At 49.6% G+C, this 23,025-nt stretch overlaps 6 protein-coding genes across 6 annotated transcripts; 4 read left to right on the forward strand and 2 right to left on the reverse strand.

Moving 5' to 3' along the window:
* Positions 1-781: 781 nt before the first annotated feature.
* On the forward strand, positions 782-1,141 carry CCOS01_15075 (uncharacterized protein; the record flags this gene model as incomplete). Its single annotated transcript, XM_060463217.1, has 1 exon — positions 782-1,141. A coding segment is annotated over one exon (360 nt), but the record flags the coding sequence as incomplete, so codon positions are not given.
* Positions 1,142-1,639: 498 nt separating this feature from the next.
* Positions 1,640-4,150, forward strand: CCOS01_15076 (FCP1-like phosphatase; the record flags this gene model as incomplete). Its single annotated transcript, XM_060463218.1, has 1 exon — positions 1,640-4,150. The coding sequence occupies one exon, from the start codon at positions 1,640-1,642 to the stop codon at positions 4,148-4,150; it is 2,511 nt and encodes an 836-aa protein (XP_060306403.1).
* Positions 4,151-4,901: 751 nt separating this feature from the next.
* CCOS01_15077 (GRIM-19 protein) lies at positions 4,902-5,914 on the forward strand (the record flags this gene model as incomplete). The annotated part of the gene is made up of 4 exons (XM_060463219.1): positions 4,902-4,952; positions 5,283-5,399; positions 5,482-5,771; positions 5,869-5,914. 4 exons carry the CDS (start codon positions 4,902-4,904, stop codon positions 5,912-5,914), a joined length of 504 nt encoding a protein of 167 aa, XP_060306404.1.
* A 1,449-nt stretch (positions 5,915-7,363) lies between these two features.
* Positions 7,364-8,772, reverse strand: CCOS01_15078 (uncharacterized protein; the record flags this gene model as incomplete). Its single annotated transcript, XM_060463220.1, has 2 exons — positions 7,364-7,384; positions 7,483-8,772. 2 exons carry the CDS (start codon positions 8,770-8,772, stop codon positions 7,364-7,366), a joined length of 1,311 nt encoding a protein of 436 aa, XP_060306405.1.
* Positions 8,773-12,095: 3,323 nt separating this feature from the next.
* On the forward strand, positions 12,096-14,658 carry CCOS01_15079 (alpha-L-rhamnosidase; the record flags this gene model as incomplete). Its single annotated transcript, XM_060463221.1, has 2 exons — positions 12,096-12,419; positions 12,484-14,658. The coding sequence occupies 2 exons, from the start codon at positions 12,096-12,098 to the stop codon at positions 14,656-14,658; spliced, it is 2,499 nt and encodes an 832-aa protein (XP_060306406.1).
* A 257-nt stretch (positions 14,659-14,915) lies between these two features.
* On the reverse strand, positions 14,916-18,754 carry CCOS01_15080 (uncharacterized protein; the record flags this gene model as incomplete). The annotated part of the gene is made up of 3 exons (XM_060463222.1): positions 14,916-17,516; positions 17,571-17,836; positions 17,890-18,754. The coding sequence occupies 3 exons, from the start codon at positions 18,752-18,754 to the stop codon at positions 14,916-14,918; spliced, it is 3,732 nt and encodes a 1,243-aa protein (XP_060306407.1).
* Between the last annotated feature and the right edge of the window lie 4,271 nt (positions 18,755-23,025).

A 23,025-nucleotide genomic window follows, 5' to 3' on the forward strand; every position in this document is an offset into this window, starting at 1 on the left:
AGGGGGCCACCAGTTGGAGCCGACTGGCGCCATGAGCGGGAAGAGGAGAAGGAGGAAGAGGAGCATTGCATTGCTGCATCGCTGCATCACGGAGGAGTAGGCTGGGGTGCTACAGCAGGTACAAATAGACCATCGCATCCCACTCTTTCAGAAGGGGGTGGCCCGGCTGATAGTGGTCGACGGATACCAAAAAGGCTGCCTTTTCCCCCTTCCGCCAGCGACTATACCTTGTACCTCGACAGGTTAGGCCTTGTACCTTTTTCTCTCTTCGATACATATTGCTCAGCATCGTATCACTCCAGGGCCATCACACCACAGCTCTGTCAGTCTGTCAGATACCTACCTACCTACCTACCTTACAACAAGCAAGGTGCTACAGAGAGAGTGCATAAATCACCTGTATTCGACTTGGATATCATCTCCAACACAGACGTAAAAGTCAGATCAACTTGCATCTGCTGCTGTACCTCAACGTTCCATCACCAAACACTCGAAGCCTTGGCAAAGCAGCGGACTGCCGAAGACCCCGAGGTACTTGATCCCGCCAGAACAGGTACACACCAAGACCATCAGCACCAACACCAACACCAACACCACCAACGCACACCGTTCAGTGTTTCCGCTGCCAGTCCTCGGTAAACTTTGCTCCACTCAACGGGACCTCCCCGCCGCCTACAAGCTACTTTCGGAAAAGCATTCCTGCAAAAGGCCGACCGACCGGCCCCACCTCACTCCACAGCTACCCAAGTGGTCAGTGCTCACCGACAGCCGACCCCACTCCGTCTCACGGCTCACCTTGCCTTCACCTTGCCCTGCTTGCGGTGTACGTCACGGTTCGGTCCAGACCTACCCGCCTCCACTCGAAATCCCCGAGCTCCAAAACCTCCACACCCCCCGAACCCCAAAGCGAGTAAGAGCATCAGCAGCACAGCTCGACTTCCCATTGCGACTCGCATCGAGACCAGCTCCGACTTCATCCCACCACGGGCACGTTACGGATATCACGCGTCAAGCCAAACGGACATCTCGCGCGACGACATCCAGCATTCCGTCCAATTGCATCACGTCACCAAAAACTCAATTGCGCCTACGACTCGAGGAATACTCGACTAAGGCAAAGGCAGTCAAGACCCAAGGCTAAGAAGAATACGGACATCCCACGCGTTTTCTTCCCTCTCTTGCCATCCTCCACCATCAACCAACCACGGCGACGGCTTTACATACCTTAGCTACCTTACCTTACCTTACTTACCCATCTCACACCTATCTGTCCACCTCATCCCATCGCAACGCTCCAGAGCTTCCCCATCTGTTGCGTATTCGTCAAACACTCCCCTCATCAGCTTCGGGGCAATGGGATTGGCCACTACACCGGCACCTTCTCCGATTGTTACTGGGGGAGTCTCATTAGGTTCGTCGCACCTCCTCCCTCCATTTCCGAGACGCCATTGAAGGTTCTCTTCGCTGCCGCCTACCGCGCCTCGTGTCACGTCTCCTTTGGAAAAACCCTTATTTGCATCTTTCAGTTCTTCATCCACTTGCGCGCACGCGCGTGTTTCAAAGCTCACCTTGCTAACCTTGGCCCTTTCCTACCGCGACAGACTTTTAGATCAAACCCTCCCAGTAGCCTGCCGTCATCATGGGCAAGCTACTTTCACTCGGCGCGAGACTGCGCTACCCGATTACCATTACAAAACTCCTCAAGCGCCCCGGCGACGCCGTCCAGAAACAGGAGAGCGTGCTCGAGTACTCTTTCAAATGGATGCGCGAAGTCGGCGACCCCATCGCTGGCAACACCTGGCAAGAGGAGGAAACAACCGTCGTAGGCTGGGATAGTCCGGCCGAAGGCACACTCAAAGAATGGCGTCTCAAGGAGGGCATGACATTCACCCGCGACGCCCCGTGTATGATGGTCGAGGAGGCCTGCTCCCACGAGATCCAGTTCCAGGGCTTGTGCGCCATCTGCGGAAAGGATATGACCGAGGTGAACTGGGCCACCGCCGAACGCGATACTCAGCGCGCCACTATCAACATGACACACGATCAGACCGGCCTCATGGTCAGCGGCGACCTGGCTGCGCGTGCCGAGTCCGATACCCAGAAGCGTCTGCTACGACAACGGAAGCTGAGCCTAGTTGTCGATCTCGACCAGACCATTATCCACGCCTGTATCGAACCTACGGTTGGCGAATGGATGGAGGACCCGTCAAATCCTAATTATAATGCTGTCAAGGATGTCAAGAAATTTCAGCTCAACGATGAAGGCCCGCGAGGGATGGTCACATCCGGCTGCTGGTACTACATCAAGATGCGGCCCGGTCTCGCCGAGTTCCTTGAGAAGGTTGCCGAGCTTTACGAGCTACACGTCTACACAATGGGAACACGCGCATATGCTCTCAACATTGCCAAGATCGTCGATCCTCAGCAGAAGCTCTTTGGCAACCGCGTCATCAGCCGTGACGAGAACGGCAGCATGATCTCAAAGAGTCTCCAGCGGTTATTCCCGGTGAACACAAACATGGTGGTCATTATCGACGACAGAGCAGATGTGTGGCCGAGTAATCGCCCCAACTTGATCAAGGTTGTGCCGTACGATTTCTTCAAGGGTATCGGTGACATCAATTCGAGTTTCCTCCCCAAGAGACAGGACATCCTGCCCGCACCGCCGGAACCCGAAGCGAAGCCAACGCCAGCCGCCACGACAAGCGCAGCACAGACGAGCGGGGCGTCAGCAGCCGACCAACCAAATGGCAAGGTGTCTGCCATTGACGAGCTGGTAAAGATGAGTAGCGGCGACGACAAGATCCTGCAGGAAGCACAAAGCGGAGAGCAAGAGAAACTGTTGGAACAGCAAATCAAGGAAAGGCCGCTGCTCCACATGCAAGAGGCACTTGACAAAGAAGACGAACAAAACGAAAAGGTAACACAGGAGACCGAAAATGGCGCGCATATCATGACAGTACAACATCGGTCGCAAGTCCTCCGCGACGACGACGCTGAGCTGCATTACCTACAGCAACACCTTGCCCAATTACACCACAAATTCTACACCGAATACGACGAGAAGCGCGCTGCTGCACCTACTCAGTCTGCCCCGCGGAAGAAAACGGGCGACGACGGCATCGACCTTGATGCCGTTCCAGACGTTGGCGAAGTCCTCGATACGATGAAGGCCGCGACCCTTGAAGGCACCACGATTGTCCTGTCTGGCCTCGTTCCCCTAGGCGTCGACGTCTTGCAATCCGAGATTGGCATCCAAGCCATGAGCTTCGGCGCACAAATTTCGACCAGAGTATCCAAGCAGGTCACCCATCTCGTTATTTCGACGTCTCGCCCGCGGACGCAGAAGGTCAGACAGGCAGCCAAGATCCCGAGTATCAAGATTGTCAGCCAAAATTGGCTGTCTGATTGCCTCAGTCAATGGCAGCGTGTCGACGAAGCGCCCTACCTGGTCGAGGTCCATCCAGCAGACCGCCGTCAGCTAGCCATGTCCGAGTCGACCGACGCGGAGACAATTTCGGACGCCGATGGCGATGATGCACGGCCGCACTTGACAATTATTGACGAAACGGGCGAGCAACGCGTACTCGAGGAAGATGATGATGCCTCGGACGAAGACGAAGGCGATCAGGACGGCGATGAAGAGAACATGATGCTCGAGTTTGAGGACGGTCAAGTCAGCCCGATAGACGGCTTGAAGTCGTTTGACTGGGAAGGTGTCGATGACGAGATGAAGGAGTTCCTCGGAAGCGACGACGACAGCTCGGATGCCGATACGGAAAGCCGTAGTGGCGATACCGATGCTGGCGAGGACCTGCCCTCATCTCAAGAGTCTGCGAATGCGGCCAGTGGCGGTACCAAGAGGAAAGCCATGGACGATGACACGGCTTCCGACGAAGGTGGAAGTGCACTGTCCAAGAAGCAACGCATTGCCAAAAGCCGCGGTGCTTCCAAGTTGAGCTCAGTACGGACTCCCAACGTCGAGGACAATAACGAGTCGAGCAGCCTGCCTACTCCTCAAGTTACTGGCGATGAGGAGGACGTTGCGCTCATACCGGACAACGTCGCGGCGAACGGAGTTGACGACTTTGACGAGGACGATCTCGAGGCAGACCTTGAGGCCGAGCTCGCTGCCGCCGGAGAGGACTAGTGATCCCTACCGCCGTACAGTGAGGGGCATGATGCATATAAGGAGGAGCTAAGAAAGGGGAAGGCCGCGAAAGTGAGCAAGACCACCAGGAAGAACGTGAGAAAGAAAAAGTTGGTTGGCTATGGTTCATTCGGTTTATACCCCAGCCTTTCCGTTGGCGAAGCATGGCATGGAGTTGAGATGTGCAAATATTTGTAGGATTCAAAGTGCAGTACTGCTTGTTGGGGGGGGAGTGGTGAATAGACGATCAGGTGTTGGGTCGGTGCATATCTAGCCACTTGAGATTTATGACCTATTCTATGACTCAATTCCAACAACATCTCTTTAAAGCTGAGTGACAGTGTACAGTTCTCAATCATGCTCCAATTCCTCGCCGAAATCAAAGGGGGAGTACACCTCGGTGAAGATGAGAAAACGGATCCACAATATGCCTTACATAAGCGATTTGCCAATTGAGCGAATCATCATCGACCTGAAAACAATCACCTCAGGCACCCCAGGCCAAAGCTTGTCCCCGAATCTCGAGCTCGACGACCACCATATCGCATCGCAACCCACACACCCCCGTCGAATCGACACGGATACCCCCTCCGATCTCTCGAACGAAACGATTGTTTGTTCGACACGCATTCAATTGACTCCATCCATCGAAGGGGCAATTGACCGACAAAAGTCGCCCGACGACACTTTATACACACTCTAGACGAGCGCAGCCGACCGCGTTGGGTCGGTAGGAAACGATTGAGACAGGATGCCTCAGGATATGCCGCCCGTGGGGGGTTACCAGGCTGTGCAGTACAAGGTGAGTGATTATGGCGTGGTGGAGGAATTGAGAGAGAGTGCGTGGAGGGTGAGGGAGTCGCAAGAGGAGGAATTGAGAAGGGACGATCGGGTCGAGCGGGTTGGCTCTGGGAGCAGCAACATGGCAAGAGGAGGCATTTGAGATACGGGAATACTGAGCGCTATCGACTATCGAATTGGCACTCCGACCGAGGACACCGAACTGAGACGATGAGAGGGTGCTAGGCCAGGGACACTCGGAATCGGGATCAGGGACACTTTGGACTCAGGACCACGAACATGGGGACGAAGGGCAGCCATAGATTTCTGGAGGAACCATGCTGATCATTAGAAACAGCGCAACTTGCCCGCCCGTGGATTCCGCCCCGGCACAATGTTGATCGGTATGGGACTGGTGATGGGATACGGATGGTATCAGTTGACCAAGGGTATCCGGGAAGCCAAGTACGTGACAATCCCTTCACCCCCGGCATGACGATTGCTATTCCTCTTCTGGCGGATATTGGACAAAGTTGCGAGTGGTCTGGTAGACAGATGCTGCACTGCTCAACGGGAGGCAGCAGGCATGGATACCAGAGGCACGCAACGACGAACATACACCTAGGGAGGAATGGGGCAATCAGACGGGACACGTGGTTTCGAGGAGGACAGTGCTGACAAGACACAGCGAGCTGGCGAGAGAGAAGATGTGGGCGCGCATTCACCTTATCCCCCTCCTCCAAGCCGAGGAGGACCGCGACCAGGTTCGTAGGTGGTACGCCGACCAGGCGAGAGAGAAGGAGCTGTTGGGCGAGAACACCAAGGTCTACCACAACGAGAGGTATGTTGATACGGCGCCGTTCCCTCTGACCGATTACTGTCCGGTGGAAAAGAGAGTCTATGGGGATTGGGATAAAGATGGCTAATTGATGACACAGATTCGTTCGTCCTACCTTTGCTCTTGCGCCGCAGAGCAAGAATTAGATTTCCTATATCGTATCTGGCGGAAGAGAGCAAGGGTTGGAGGGGAGATGTAGGAGAGAAAGATGGGCTGGGGCAAAAGCTGGCAGAACGCTGGCGTGTGTAAATGGTACTTTTCGGGATGGAGAGAATCAAGACGACTTGTTCAATCATGCTGATTCTTCCAGCGAGTCCTAGGCTGCCTCATGGTATCTGGTTGGTATGCCTCTGGTGAGATAGAAGAACGACGTTACTACTGCCTTGGGGTCATGCCTCCCTGTGTGCAGTATGCCTCTCGAAGATTGCAGAGGGAATCGGGTTCTAAGAGGAGCCTTACTTGAGGGGTTTTGGGCCAACCTCTGATCCTTTGAGAGGAGTTAAAGTTGCAGTGAAAGATACTTAGGCGGATCACCCACACCTTTCATCATGTAGGCTGACGGCTGCGCCTCTTTGTGGCCCTCGGCAAGAGACGAAGTGTAAAAACATACTCCAGGACAGGTTACCTGTGGTATGTTTCCTGCTGTACTTAGAGCCTACGGGGGCAGCTAAGATTGCAGTGTAGAGAGTGATCCCTGTCCTGGCTGCAGCTCTGCGAGTAATGCTGGGCTTTGATTTGGCGTCTCGTTGACCCTCGAGCGCTCGGGGGGAGTTAAGATTGCAGTGAACGAAAGATGCGAAAGAATGAGGCGGGTGCCAAACGATTGGACACAGTACAAGTCGGAGACAATCCAAGGATACCTGGTGGTGCCAGGTTCAAGAATGCATGAAAGAAGGCTGCCCTAGGACATCTATGGTTCAACGACGTCAGCGAGTTGATGCCAGCAAAGAGAATAGTAAGAGCTCTCTACAAGCTAGATATGCAGGACCTAAACTTGCCCCATGATTGCAAGACCATAGTAGTGGGCGATGGAGCCAATTACAGTAAACGCAACAAACTAGAAGTTGAAGATAGTCAGAGTAAAGCTAGACATTGCAGTCGTAAAGAGTTCAGGAGCGTATAGGGAGAAATAGATGATAGTTGTTTGGGTGGTCGTAAAGATCGTTGAAGTGACGAGCAAAATCCACTGCTGTCGCTCCTAGCTGAAAGCACTTCTTATCTCTGAAACCAGCTATGTTAAGCAGCGATTTTTAGAAAAACAAGGAGGAGTGTTTCTGGTTTATGTCGAACTTCACAAAGGCATTTCAACCCGGCTTATGATGGTGAAGAAAGCGAGGGTCTTGATCAAGATAGCCATGTCAAGGCAACATATACTCAATAACCCTTCATCGATTCAATCGGCGGCACAAAGCAAGCAGAACAGGCCTCATGGTTTTCTGTTACCACCTGATTACAGTAATACCAGCTGAATGCGCATTGAGGGGGTCAATCGTCATGTTACTTGACTTCTCGGAAAGCGTTTCCTCGTCCATGGCGCCTTCAGCACGGCTAACGGAATCTCGCTTGAGAAACTTTTATTCATCCTCTAGCTTGCTTTAAACACCGCCTTTCAAGAGCTGCGGTCCGTGGTAAGTATTTTGTTGGTCTAGCAAGACTTCGTGTCAATATGATATCCTCAACGCCAGGACATGGAAAATGTAGAACTGCCACTTACCTCTGCAACCACATCGTAACACATGGCCCATTTTGTGAATTGCGGCGTCCTAGTTGGAGCATTCGCGTCCATTTTAATGCTTTCCCAGTCCGTTGGGTGACCAGTGAAACCCCCAGCTAGAAGTTTCTCATCCCTCGCTTCTTGCTCTGGCCCATCAGGAAGGGTGAACAAGACAATGTTCTCGTGGCCGACATCAAACATCTTTTCAGCGCGTGGCTTTCTAAGAGCCTCCCATTTCTTCAAAGTAGCACCCAGTTTGTCTTGACTATCACACCAGCGAAGGGCTGTTCTGAGGGCTAAGCCGTCCTCGATGCCTTGGCTCACCCCTTGGGCAGTATGCGGCAACATGGCATGCGCAGCATCCCCGAGAAGAAGACACCGTCCGTCAAATCCTAACCAGGTCTCCATCTTTGGTGCTGTGGCAATGTGCCACTTGTCGATAGGGTAACCCCCACGTATTACACATTCGATGTAAGCACGCAGCGGCGCCCCGAACCCCTTGAACATTTCGCGGATCTCTTCAGGGTTGCCATCCGAGTTCCAGGTTCCACCCAGATCCGCGTCGGCGGATGGCAGCCCGTAATGCAGACTGCATAGAAGTATGCGAACGGTACCATGAGCAGTCGGCCGACCGACACAGTAAAGCCCGGGACCGAACATGAGATGGTGCGAGCAAGCGCCAAGCGGAGCGGCGACTGGGTCGTTCTGCACGCTGGCGATGTCAACCTCTGTCTGAAATATGCATTCAGTTGTTACTGTGGCATCCACGTTTTGTCCGGGGAACATGAGCTCCCGGACGCGTGACTTGATGCCATCAGCGCCAATCACAATATCAGCCTCGTAATCGCTGCCATCCTCCACGACCACACGAAGTTTGCCACTTTTCTCCTCAATGATGTCGGCAACGTTCTTGTTGAACAGATATTTGGCTCCTGCGATAATAGCAGCTTCATAGGTGATTCGCTGCAGTGATGGCCTATCGGTAGGCTTCCGGACCGTCCCGGTGGGAATGGCTTTTGTGACCGTGAACGGCTCATCGTCCTTGTATCTCCATAGGATGTCACTGACGGTTTCCACAGACACCTTGTCCAGAGATTCTGTGATGCCAATCAGGCTCAGGCATTTCACAGCGGAAGGTTGTACGATGAGATTCCCTCCCCGTGTTTGAAGTCGAGAGCCGCGTTCGAGTACGGCCACCTGGTGCCCGTCAGAAGCCAATGCCGCCGCTGCCGTGTTTCCGGATGGCCCCGCTCCAACGATCAATATCGAGAACGAGAATTGCGAGGACATGTTGATTCGCCTAGTGATGATGGTTCGTTGACGACACCTCAGACAGTCGAAGATTGTGTTTCTCACTCATTATAAGCAACGTACACCGTGCGGATGTGATTGGGAGGTCGCAACTCAAGTATGCAGCCTGTGTTTAGTCGGCACAATCTGCTCATTAGCCGAAGTCCGTCGAGACAGGGTCGCCAGTACGATTTAACTTTGGGATTGAGTTGTACTAGCCACTGTAGATAAAGACCAACTAGCATGGCAAAGAAATTGCAGTTTACCACGTGCCTAAATGTAAATGACTGTTACCGGTAGGCCACAATAATTACGCCAAAATTCCTCCTACCTGCTCAATTATCACTGCCCATCCGCTCACTACCTCTGAGTTTCTCAAGCTTACGAGGGTGTTGAAGGTTGTTTCCCTCACAATCCTGCGCCGGGATTAGGCCCGGGCTTCACCCGCCCATGTAATACACCGCACCGGGCCGAGCGGGTCTCCGTACACCCGGCATAGAGCCCGAAGAAGGCTTCAAGCTCACTCTCTTGTGAAACTTTGAGCCTGCGTTACGCGATCTTGAACAGGCAAATTACTGAGCTTCATCCCCACAACCAGTCGAGTTTCGGCGCTTCTCCATGTTGGCCGCATCCGGATACGCGTATATATGATACTTTTCGGGATAGAGAGAATCAAGCCGACTTGTTCAATCATCCTGCGAGCTACTGATTGGGCCCCATACCTTCCTACGCTTTTGATCGGCACGTTTCTACCAAACAAGAAATAAACTTCCAGGTCGAAGGTCACGTCAACGGCTTCAGTTGTCGGGTGCATGAAGTGAGTCGTTGTAGTACCAGTAATCCAGGCAAACTGGGTCAAGCACAAAGAAGTAATAAATGGCTATCCTATGCGTCTGTGATTCCTCGAGATGAGTCTAAATTGCAGTGAACTTTCGCCCGTTACTCTGCCCACCCACCGCTTGCCACCAACGTGGCCATTGGTCGAGGGTGTTGGCCTGGCCTGCAGGCTGACGAGCGAGCCTTTTCGTAGTCCTTGGTAGGAAACAAAATCGAAGTGTATAAACATGGCCCACAGCGAGCTATTCCTTGCTGTAATATGTGAAGCCGTCGAGGGGAGTTAAGATTGCTGTGAAGGCCTGAGGCTGTGTAAAGCGTCCTGCATTAGGTGTCAGCGATGCGGGGTAGTCGCCATGTGATTTGGCATACTACGTCCTGTCGCGTCCACCGCAGTCTGTCCACGTGTAGAGAGCTAACCCTCAGGATTTAACAGCATTCCCCGTACCTGAAAGTTGTCTCATCTGTGCAGCTTTTGGGTTCGTTCGAGGTAAAAGCGGGGCTCGGTGTATGTTATTGGATATTCTCTCGGCTGGAGGGCGTGGTTCTATGCGTGAAAGTGAGGCAATCGACACATTTTTGCACTTGTTAAGGACGAGCACACAGTGATCGCCACACGTTGGGCAGAGAGTAGGCTTATCTAGTTATACAACCACCAATACTTGCACGATTATCGTAACGTAACGTGCCAATGGGGAAAATACTATAAGATATTCTTCGGTAGCTGAAAAGGATATATGCAGCCAAGGCTGATGAGGTACCAGGCACCAGTTCGGTGGCAATTCAAACTTCTGTTGCGTTCAAGATCTCTTTTGATCGTTTGACTTGCAGCGAGACACCTTAGAGCTTTGTTGAGGGGACTCGCTCGAGACCAATTAGATTGGCGAAGTGGTTCAGACTCATTCAACCAAGCTTCAGCTGGTCAATTGGCTTTATGAGGCTCGTAGATACACGCGTACTCTGTAAGCAGTCCAAAGACATCACATGAAACACGTGAGAAAGAGAGTGACGCTTCTACTGCGCCCGAAGTTCTGGATTCAGCCTACCTGCTTTGAGGGGTCATTCGAGTGTGTTTCTCCCGCAAAGAATTGATAGGCCCCGCTGTCGTAAATGATTCATCCAGAGAGGTTGGTAAAGCATAATGTCAACTCAACTTGATCGTGAGCGAGAAGAAATAGCAGTACGAGTTCTTGTTCTCTCATGATGGGTTAATTATGCTGTGAATGTCGCCGTGCTCGGTTTACCCGTTAAGACAACGCTGGCCAGTCTGTAGTGAGCTATCACAAGGCCGGCTAGCCCTGAGGGCGTGCAGCTAACTGTCCTCCGGCTCTACTAATGGGAGTACGCCATTAAACAAAAGGTACCCCAGTTGTTGGCGATTGGCTCACGTGAGAAGACGTTGGATCGCATGGTGTAGTGTAGCTATCACCCACAAATCTTTTGGACGGAGTGGAGGTTCTTAGATTCGGCATAGAAGAAAGCTCATGATTTTGATAATCATCTTACAAACAGCACCCCGGCACCTCATGGGGACGTTGGCTAAAGCGAGTCTTTCTAAGGAGACTTTACAAATTAGAGTAAACTGAGGAATGAATTTGAGGCCTTGAAAGTCACCGATAGCTCGACCGGCGGTGTGGGTCCAAGCCCCCGAGCCGCTCCGTCATCTCAAATTGAAAACGCCGGAGACACGGCAAATGGTGCCGATTTCCCACTCTCATGGCCCTAAGCTTATTGGGAGTTTCTAATTGAGGGGAATTCTCCAGTGATGTAGTCAAGATCTGGCGACCTCCGGAATATGAGTACCACTACGTTGTACGGAACGATCATGGTTTAAGTAGCGAAGTCTATGGATTAGAAGAAGCCCTGGCTCGAAAGATGGAAGGAGGAAGAGTCGTCGGCAATTCCTTATGAGCTGTAGGAACTATCAGGCATGCCAAATTCAGATTGACTCCTAATACAAAAGGCAAAACTTAACCATGACGTCTAGCTGGAGAGCGGTGGAATCTTCGTTTCTGGTGATGGCGGGTTAGCTCCGAGGGGTTGGCCTGAATCTACCAAATGAAAGAGCACTGGCGAGCTATTCGTACCTTCGCATCTATTACTGAGGCCCCATACTTTACCAACTAAGAAGAAGACCAAGCCACACAAAGCTCCGCAGTCTTCTCGTAACTTTCGCACTCTAGCCACTGGCCTCGATCCGCGTATTCGGTGAGTGTACCAAAGTCGAGTCCGAGGCCCTCGCGTTTCTCGGGTGAATCCACTCAAGATCGTCAACTCCGGCTTAATTTATTTGCAAACTTGAATCAGGGACGACGAGTACGGCATGACATCTGGGGATATTCAAAGCCATGGAAGAGAAGACGTTTATATAACGCTAAGGTATTTGATCGCCTTCATTTCATTCTGTCTCTCACTCTAGCAACACGTTCGCTTGCCTCACCTTTGTCACTCCTTTTCATTTTCCATTCAGCTCATATAACACCACAGCCATGCTGATGTCATCTAACACAGGAGCCCGGCTAGCTGGTATTATTTTCTGCCTATTGAGCTCAGCCGATGGTCGGCATGGGCCCCAGAGACACCATCTTGCTCAGAAGTCAGCTTCAAGCTCGTCCACCAATGGAACCGTCGTCTTCGGCTCAAACGAGACTGCAGCCCTCACATCCGATGGGACAACTGCTTCTATCGTGGTCCTCGACTATGGCCACAACGTTGAAGGCTTCCCTACATTCGAGGTCATCTCTACCTCTGGTGATACCTCGAGCTTCGAGATTTCCTTTGCAGAAAGCAATTCCGCGCTTGACTCATACATGGTGAATAGCTTGCTCCCATCAGTACCCTTGAGTCTGGGAACGAAAGATAACTAATAAGAAACAGAGCGATGGTCCTCTACCTCTTGCGGCGGCAATGGATACCTACAGAGTGAACCAATACAACATCACCGCCCCCTCGATCATCACAAACCGTCTCATCCAAGGCGCCTTCCGCTACCAGAAACTCAACCTGTCGTCCGCCGGCTCCCTTCGACTCCGCGACATCGGCGTCAAGCCCACGACATCCACCACACCCGTGACGAAGCTCCCTGGATCCTTCGAATGCTCCGATGAAGATCTCACACGCATCTGGACAACTGGCGCGCGAACAGTCCAACTCACCGAGATTCCCAAGAAGTCCATCCCTGACTTCCTTCAAGTCTCAGACGAAGGCGCGTACGCCGAGAGCCAAGCACCGCAAGGTCTAGCCGGTGCCGTGGCCGCTCAACTCCTCAACTACCGTCTCGATATTCAAGCTAAACCCGTCAAAGGCGGCTTCGGCGTCTCTGTTCTATGTGACACGCTCAATAGCTGCGTCTACCTCTCTTTCAACCTGGACAGCCACACCATCACAGCCCACGCCGGCTCAACAAGCCTGGACACACACCTCGCAGCGTCCCCGTTACCCGTCAACACCACCCTTGGAATCTGGCACGCAGTCCACATCGACGTAGCAATGACCTCCATCATCGTAACTCTCGACAATCTCCCCGTTCTCAATCTTACCCAAACCTCCCGCTACTTCGGCTCCTTTGGGTTCGGAGCCTCCTTCGGACACGCAGCCTACTTCCGCAACCTTACCGCCAGCACACCCACCGGCGAGACCATCTACACGAACCCGCTCACATCCCCATCCTTCCTGCCAGACTTCATGATGGGCGCAAACCCGGCCGACACAATCGTAGACGGCTCCCGCCGCGACAGAATCGCCTACACAGGCGACCTCGACGTCGCCCTCGGCGCCGCCTTCGCAAGCACCTTTGGCACATCCTTCATCGACGGCTCTCTAGACCTCCTAGGTTCCTACCAAGCTACACCAGGCTTCTTCATCCCCACCGCCAAGATCCAGCAAGCACCCCTGGGAGAACCCCTGAATACAAACCTCACAGGACTCGTCGGCTACTCCTTCAACTTCCTCAGCGCCCTCGCCCAGAACTACGAGATGAGAGGGAACCTCACTTTCGCAAAGCAGTGGGCTCCAAAGGTCTCCAGAATGCTCGACTGGGCCGACTCCCAAACCCTCCCTAATGGCCTCTTCAACCTCGCAGACGAGTCCTTTGGCGGCGATTGGAACTACTACGACACACCGCAATCCGGTGTAGTCACAAAGTTCAACGTAGTCTACGCCTACGCCCTCCAACAATCCCTCCCCCTCCTCCGAGATGCAGGTCTCAACACCACAGTCTACCAAACCCGCCTCGATAGCCTCCATTCAGCAATCAACACGAACCTCTGGAACCCAGACCTAAACGCCTACGCCCTCTCCTCAACCTTGACAACCGGCTTCGCTCAGGACGCAAACGCCCTCGCCATCCTAGCCGGTGTTCCCTCCTCGCCCAACACCACCGCCTCGATCCTCTCAACCCTCGCAAGAGACCTCATCCTCCCGGCCGGCCCCCTAGCCTTCTCAAATTCCACCACATCCGCCGGCTTCGCGCAGAAAATCAGCCCTTATGCATCATCATACCACCTCCGCGCTGCATTCTCCGCCCGTGACGCATCCACAGCAATGACCCTCCTCAAGACCCTGTGGGCGCCCATGGCCGATCCAAAACACGAGAATTACACAGGCTGCTTCTGGGAGACGCTGAACCCAGACGGCACACCCGGTCTAGGCGTCGTGACCTCCCTCTGTCACGGCTGGGCTGCAGGCCCAACGGCGGGAATAAGTCGGTACGTTTTGGGCATTCAGCCTGTTGTGCCTGGGTTCGCGGAGTGGAAGGTTGAGCCGCAATCGTTGGGGTTGGAGTGGGCTAAGGGACGGTATCCGACTGTACGTGGAGATATAGTTGTTGACTGGAGATTCGAGGGAGGGATGCTGAGGATGGGGGCTGAAAGTCCTGCTGGGACCAAGGGGACGATATACCTGCCGGAACCGTTGGTGACGAGCCTTGAGGAGTCTGTCATTCGGGTGAATGGAGTTGTCAAGAATGGGACTCAGTTTGAGGTTAATGGAGGGGATGCGTTTGTCCTCACGCAGGAACGTTTGGGCGCAGGATTGCTGGCTTGGAACGTCTAGTCGAGGATGTATATAACCCCAAGATGGACGAACGGCATCAATAGTAATAGTTATCACCACCGCATCATCAACAGATGTTAAAGTGAACAAGAAGTCGATTCATCGCATCATTAAGTAAAGTCTCATCATCCATGCAGTGGTATACCCAAAGTCAGACAGCCAACCAACGACCAGAAGCAGCAAACCACCAACGCCGACCCATGACCTCAATACTACACGGCCACATGGCCAGCCTACAATATCTCTGCCACTTCCCTTTATGCCTGGAGCTGAACAACCCTAAAGCCCTCGGAGACAGTCTTGGTGATGTCCTCGTTCTTGTGCTGCAACAATCCAAGAGCAAAGGCAACATCGTTCCATTGGCGCTCTGTCTCGCAGCGGGTAAGTCTGGCGGCAAGTTTCTCGGCGAGCTGTTTGGCGTGCTTGTCCTTCTCGACAAAGCCCAGGAGGAACCGGATGATTCTCCGGAAACTCTCCTCCTCCAGGCCCTTCTCGGCAGACAGCAATGAAAACATGTCGACAAAGTGGTTGTAGACGGCATTATCCTTGGTGCTGAGCTCGGTGAAGAACATCCTCGCCAGATCAGCGATGCGACGGTCCTCATCCTCAAGGCACTTGGCCATCTCGCCCAGCTGACCCTTAACCTTGACTTGACCGGCCAGAATGAGGAATGTGAGCGTCATCAAGCATGTGCGCTTAACAGACTGGTCCTTGTCCGCCAGACGACGGTACAGGAAGTCGGTGTTCTCGTCGATGAGGTGGTTGAAGCACACAGCCATGTCGCCGAGAGCGATGACGGCGTTGGAACGAACTGTAGCGTCGGCTGAGCGCTCCATGATGGTGATGAGGAGGGGGAGGTTGGCCTCGCAGTATTCCGAGCTAACGCACATGAGCTTGGCCAAGCAAAGAGTTGCGGCGGCCTGCAGTCCCTTGTCGGCATATGTGGTGTTGTTGGCGCAGATTTCAGACACTAGAGGTCCGAATTGTGCCAACAGAGACTCGGGCCCAAACAAAAGCTCCCGCTCACGAATGTGCGCCATGGCTTCGGTAAAATCATCTTCAGTCGTGCCACCAATCAAGTCCAGGTCATCGGGCTCGTCCTTCTTGCCCGCCTGAGCCGTGGACTTGTCTGCGGTCTTCTCCTTCTCCTGCTCCTGCTTACGGCGCTTGAAATCGAGCTCGCAGAGTTCAAGGTGCACAATCTGCTTAATGGCAACATGGCCAACGATGAACAGAAGCTGGGATAAGCCGACAGCCGCGTCTCGCTTCTTTGGCTGAGGTGCCGGAGCAACAATTGTCTCGTTACCATCCTCGTCGACGGAAACGGAGTCGGTCTCGTCTCGTGAGACTGGGCGGGAGCTGGGCTGGGAGCTTGCTTGCGACGCTGAGCGTGACCGTGGAGCGGCAAAGACTTGCTTTGTCTTATGGCGAATGATATCGGAGCAGAGAGTATCAGGGTGCTTAGAGATGGCGTAAATCGCGTTGATGGCCTGCTCAGCGACACCATACCACTCCTTGCTCTCAGATGGGACCTCGGTAATGGAAGCCAGCTTTGACAAGACAGCGTGGTCATTCGGCAGTCTAGAGAACTTTACGGTAGACTCCTTTGCTTGACGACCAGTAGGGTTGATTCGACGAAGGGCAATGCAAGTGTACTTAGCCAGCTGGAGGTCAGCGCGGCCATGGGACCCTAGACCAGTGCGCAGCATAGTTTCCATCTCTCCAACAACAATCTCGGGGTTGGCAGTCGCCAGCATACCAAGCACAATGATGGCACCGCGACGTTGCGTCCTGGAAATTTCGCGCTTTTGCACGCCGTAAACCTGCCAGAGCTTGGCAATAACAATTTCGGGAACCAGGCCTTGCTTCATCATGGTGCTGAGGAGTTGCTCCAGCGATGTCAACTCGGCGGGAGTCGCGCCAAATGTCAGACTGATCATGTTGCGGGCGATGAAGTTGGCCGCATCATTTGAGGTGAAGGAGTCGGGTGCCTCGAAGAACAGACGCTTGTAGACATCAATGAGATGGCTCTGAACACCCTTGCCCTCATCACTATTGCCCTTGGTCCAGATGAGACGCAACATGCGTCGGATGCCGACCTTGTTCTGCTCAATGTTGTAGGCGTCACCAACTTCAAAGTAGTCCATGGCCTCGATGACCTCGCTCTTGTTGCGTGAGCCTAGAAGCTGGCAGACAGTGCCGGTAGCTTCGTGAAGGACGTCGATGAACTTCAAGGCCTCGGAGTAGTATCGCTTGGTAAGGGTAAGCTTCTCGATGGCCTCGGATGTGGCGGCCTCTTCGCGGGCCTTGCGGACAGCCTCGAACTTTTGCTCGTCGGACATGGGCGCGGGCTTCTGGGGCGACTGCTCAATCTGTGTCGCATCGTCAAGCAGTTGCTGATCAACAGTGGTGTCGGCACCTTCGCCGAGCCCTGGTGCGCCTTCGGGCGGCTGGAGCGCATTCAACTCCTCGTCCACCTTGTCAAGACGCGCCTGCCACTCCTTGCGGGAAAGCTGAGCGCCGTGCATAACTGTGAAGGGGTGTGTCTTGATAAGAGCACCCAGAAGCTTAATGGCGTTCCTCCTGACGTGGCTGCTCTTGTCTTCGAGGCTGCGGCACGCCATTTCGGCAGCGCGTTGTCGTCGCTTGGGGAACTTTTGTTCGAGGTCGCATAGCTTGACGTAGACTTGGATGGCTCTACATCTGCAATAGGGGTTGATATCGAGGAAGCGCTCTTCCAAGACGTCGAAGAAGGCGTTGAGTTGAGACTTGTGGTTCTCGCCGCGCTCGTCCTGCTTGACCAGGTGGGCAACCATGTTTCCGCAGACCTCGATTAGAGAGCAGCGTAGCGTGTAAGACTTTGAGATTTGGTTAGCAACGCTCCACTGGCATGCGAATGGGGAGGAAATTACCTCGCTATCTAATTGTTTTGCAAGCATGGTCATTTGCTTGATGACCAGTCTGGGGGCTAGCTCAGAGAGCTTGACGATGAACTGCGAGACAGACTTGGGTCCCTTGGTGTCGTTGGAGTTGAACTCCTTGTTACTGAGTTCGCGGAGGATTTCATCGGCAAGCTGTGGGTAGTCGTAGGTCTCGGCGAGGATGTGGAGGAACTCAGCCATGGGCTCGGAAAGGTGCTCGAAGTATGTGAGGTTCTGGACGATGGAGATCTGGGCGGCTGTTGGGAGTTAGCATGAGTGCGCAAGAAAAGCGCCGCAGGGAACGACGAACCGTATGCGTGGCCGTGGTGCTTGACGGCGATGCAGAGCACCTTGAAAGCGTGCATGCGGATGGATGTGCTCTTGACGCGCTGTTCGCTCTCGAGGACCATGTAGACGGGTCGGGTCAACAGGCCGATGAAGGTATCCCTTTCGGAGGTTGTGAGGAAGATCTTGGTTAGCTTAAGCTTGAGGACTTTGCTCATGATGTCAAGAGCAGACTGCAGTTGGGTGGCCGAGTCCCATACGCCGTCCTTGTCTCTTGGCGCATTCTTCTTTGGCTTGCCGCGACCTCTTGCGACTGGTGCGGTTGAGGACTTTTCGGCGGCCTTTGTCTCGACAGCGGCGATGGTCCACTGCAAGAGGAAGCCGTAGATCTCGAGAAGCTGCTTGTGGTGGGCGAGTGTCTCCTGTTCGTCGGGAGACTCGAGGTCGTGGTTTATGGCATCACCCTCGGCTGCCAGACCTGACATGATCAAGTCGAAGATCTTGCTAAGAACCTGTGGCGGGAGGAAGGCGGTGTACCTAGAGGAGTTGAGGAGCTCAGAATGGCGTTCTTTACGGGACCTGGAAGTAGAAGACGAAGAGGAAAAGGAGGACAACAAAAGAGAGGGATCTGAAGGATGAGGGGAGACGGGTGCGCACTTTAGGAGGAACTGCAGTGAGTCGAGATGGGCACTGCGGGTGATGGCCTCGGGGTTCTCGGCGACGGCATCAACGATGGGGTTGAGAACCGGGTTGATGACAGCGGCGGTAAGGCCTTCGGGATCATTTTCGTAGTCGAAGAGTGAGCCGTCGGCTTCTGGGGTTGGAATACTGGCGGGATCGCTCATGTAATGCTTGAGCGCATCGTTGATATCGAATGCGACCGAGTCCATGGCTGCGGTCTGGTCGAGGTGTGCGCACCTAGCGACGTGACGCGATGGAGAGGCGGGGAGGAGGGGAAAGAAGATGGAAACCAAAAGGATGAAGTAGAACGAGAGGAGGGGTCAAGGTCAAGGTCAAGGTCAGTCGGTGTCTGTGGCCAGCCGTGGTGTTCTCGTGTGGCCTGGTGTGGTGTTGCAAGTTGCTGGTGGGTTAGTAATGCACAGCGCCAAAAGAGGAAGCGAAAGAAGGCGAAGGAAGCGCAAAAAGCGGCCTGTGATGTTGACGATGTGTTTTGGCCTTGCTTGTGTGTGTAATCCGTCAGTGTACTTTGTAAAGTAAGTAGGTAATTAATTAGCAGATGGGAGAGTGGAGGGGATGAATGCGCCTAGCAACCAAGCGGGAATTTGTTTATTGTTTTCTTTTGCGCTCCGACGCGACCGGCAGTGTCTGGCAGTTCCATCTGCCACTTCTTGGGGGAAGTCACTTTTTTCTGAGGTGCGGGGTCAAGTTAAGCGAGATGATTGGTCAGCGGACTGTTTTTCAGGGGACCATCACACTGACCACGGCCGCTGTGCCCCTCCATTGCTCCTGTTTGGTGCCATTTGGGTCCATTAGGGGCTCATCCTGGGACCACCCGCGATGTACTTTTTAGGTGGTAGATACCTAGGTACCTTACTTGTACTCGGGGCAAGCCGCAAAAGGACGAATGCAAAGAGGAGGACGGCTATTCCGCACCCACACGAAGGCTATCCCACACCTATACTAGGCTCGTTTAAGGAAATAGTAGGTAAAGTAGGTAGCCGCTACACTAATTAGTTCTAGCTGACTCTAGTAGCTAGGTTACTTATATATTAGCCTAAGTAACGTAATTATATAATTATTATAATACTTTTTTATTAACTATATTAGGATAATTTTATATAAATTTAACTACCCAATTTCTACTTTTTTATATTTCCCTTAAGCTTTTATTAATAAATTTAATAAATAATTCGATCGACGACCTCTTTATAAGGGTTCGGCTATATTAATAAGACCTTAGCTATAGGGTAAATAAACTAAAATTAAAAAAGTGGTAAAACGGCTCTTTATTACGCTTAAATTTTATATATAAATATAGTAATTAACTACGGCCGTTAGTAACTAAGTAGTAATAAATAATAATATTAAAAACGGGCTATTTATAAAGGGCTCGTATATATTAATACCCTAATTTATAGGATAAGTATAGGGTAAGTATAATATATAATAAGTATAACTACGAATCGTTAATAATAAAATTATACTTATCGAGCTAGGTCTTTTACGAGCTAAGTTAGTAAGAGCTTAGTACCGAGGTAGTTAGTATATAAGTAAAGTTATTATTAATAATTAAAAAACTTATTTCTATTTATATTACTACTTAAATCCGTAATTCTATAAGTATACTTATTAAATAGTACGACGTTAAGAATACTTAATAAAAACTATAATAAAATAAGTATAGCCCGCTCTTTTTAATATAAATCTTTTTATAGGAGCTTAATACGAACGATAATATAGTATTTTTAATAATTTACCGTAGCCCGATAATAAAAAGGATTAATAGTATATTTTAAATGTATATATAGTACTTTAAGATATAAAAAAAGAATCCTAAATTACTTATAATAAATAATACTTATAAAATTAGTAATTATATAATTAAAAATTATTAAAACTTACTAAGAGTATAAGTTAACTACTTTAATATACTACTTTTTTAAGTTAACGGTACGACTTCTATTTATATTATATTTAACGTAGCCTTTTACTTCGTATTAAGTAAAGATATAAAAACGTTTAAATAAGTATTAAACTAGTTAAAATTAGTATATAAAAAAAGAAAAATTCCGTAGCTAAAAGTAATTATTATGGACTTTAATAATATACTAAAAAGGGTAATAAGGGTAGTATTTTTAAATATACCGTAGTAAATCTATTTTTAGTATATTTTTAAAAATATAATATTAAATATTAAGTAGAAATAGGATAGTATATATAAAGAGGAATCCGTAGCTACTTAGGATTTTTATAAGGTTATTTCCGAGCCTTACTTAACGGTGCTAAAAAATCCCTTACTAAGTACCGGATTTAATTTACTTAGTAAGTTACTAAAGTAATTAGAGGGCTCTAATTAGCTTAATTTTATTAGCGTAGTTTTAATAAATTTTTAAGAGTTAATTAACTAAGTAAAGATTACGGAAAATAAGGATTTTATAGCTAGCCCGCTAGGTTAATTTTTAATTTATAAATTACCTTAACTAACGTAGCCCGTTAATAACGATTATTTACTTTTAATTAATTTATTAATTTTACTACCTCCGCGGCCCTTAATTATACTAATTTTATTATTAAATTTGTATAAGTAAATACTTAATAGAATTCTTAAAGCTTAGCGTGCGTACGTTTACGCTAGGACTAAAGAAGATTTTAATTATTACTAGGCTATATTATATAAACTTTTTAATCTTACGTAGCCCCGAATTATTTTATACCTTGAGATTATTTATGTACCCTTTTATAAGTAATTTTATATTTATTATGTTGGTTATTTATAGAATTATAGTTTTAAAGTTATGTTATGTATAAAATTTACTTATATTAAATTAAAATCGTATTTACGTAATTGGCTCTTTAATCTTAGTAGTCTTTAACTTATTATTATTAAAATAGTTTATATAAAAGAAGTATAATTCGAAGAGGAAGTAAGTAAATAAAAGTATTATATTAAAGTAGGCTATAGTAATATATTAATAATAAGGAATTTTTTATTAATAATCTCTTTTTAAGTACTCGATTAAATTTAGTATTAATTACGTATTATTAATAAGGTTTTTTATAATTAGTTTTGTATAAAGTACTTATTTTTTTATATTAATACTTTTTTAAGCTAATAGGGCTTACTATATTATTACGACCTCCTTAACTATTTAAAGTTAAGTAACCTAGCTCAGTTATTTATAAAAGATAATATTAACTACTATTAGTAATTAAATTAGGATCTAATACGTTAGTATTAATACTTTTACTAAAAAAACGTTAACTAACCTTTTTTACCCTATTTTAGCCTATAATTATTACTCTCCGTAAAGTAACCCGTAAGGTTAACTTAGAAATAATTAGGTTACGTATTAATTACTAATAATTTACCCCGATTATTATTAACGATAATACCCTCTATAGTAGGCCTACCGTACCTTTTTAAAGTTAGAATATTACCCTTAGCTTATATAATAATTCTACCTCAAGAGAGCCCTCTATTTTTAAATACGACCTATTACCGTATTAAAGTACTACCCCTACTTTTATATTAGCCCCTACGTAATTATAGAAAAAGCAGAAGACTATTACTAAGGCTATTAATAAGTAGTTAGCTAATATACTACGAGATACTATTACTTTTATTATTAATACCTAAATTAACTTACGGCTTAGTAAGTTAATTATTAAAATAGCGAGACTTTAGTAACCTTAACTACTACCGTAGTACCCTTTTTAGTAATTTTACTACCCTTATAACGTACCCTTTTTATTAAATTAATAGTAGTATTATTACTTCGTAGCTTTGTTAATACCTCTACTGTAGCCGTAATTAGGGTAATTAGGCTAATAGTATAGTAAGTAGTAGGGGGGTAGTTAGTAAAATTAGCCGTAGAGTAGCTAGTAAAATTAGCCTAGCCCGAGCCTAGGTAGGTAATAGTAGTAATTTTAGTATTATAATAGTTAATTTAATAAATAATTATATATTAAGTAGTTATAAACTCGTAATTATTAACGCAGTGATTTCTGTGGTAGTATTATTATTAAAATGTATATTGAGGCTGTGCTGCCCCAGTTTCTACTAAATGAGGCCTAGTATGGGTGCGGGATAGCCTTCGTGTGGGTGCGGAATAGCCGTCCTCGCGAAGAGAGCCCAGAGAGAAAAAAGAGCCCGCCGACGTGCATCATATGGGACGCACTAGACCAAAAGAAATCCCAAAAGATTCCCACCTTCATCTATTCACCTGCTCACCTGCTGCCAGATGCAAAGAAAAAGAAATTCAAAAAACAAGAAGCGTCCAATTATACCCTTGGTCACCTCCCAAGACACCCAGACACCACCGTACATCACAGTCCTTGCCTTGTACGCCGCAGCTGCAGACTGCAGAGCACCTACCTATCTCAGGACCGACCTCAGGTACCTCTACCTCGCTATACCTACGTCGCCGTACCAATTCGTTTGAACAGCAAAGAAGTCGACTGTTGTCCAAACTCTACCGAA

The sequence above is a fragment of the Colletotrichum costaricense genome, assembly GCF_030867565.1.
Source record: "Colletotrichum costaricense strain IMI 309622 chromosome Unknown Scaffold_22.1, whole genome shotgun sequence".
Lineage (NCBI taxonomy): Eukaryota > Fungi > Ascomycota > Sordariomycetes > Glomerellales > Glomerellaceae > Colletotrichum > Colletotrichum costaricense.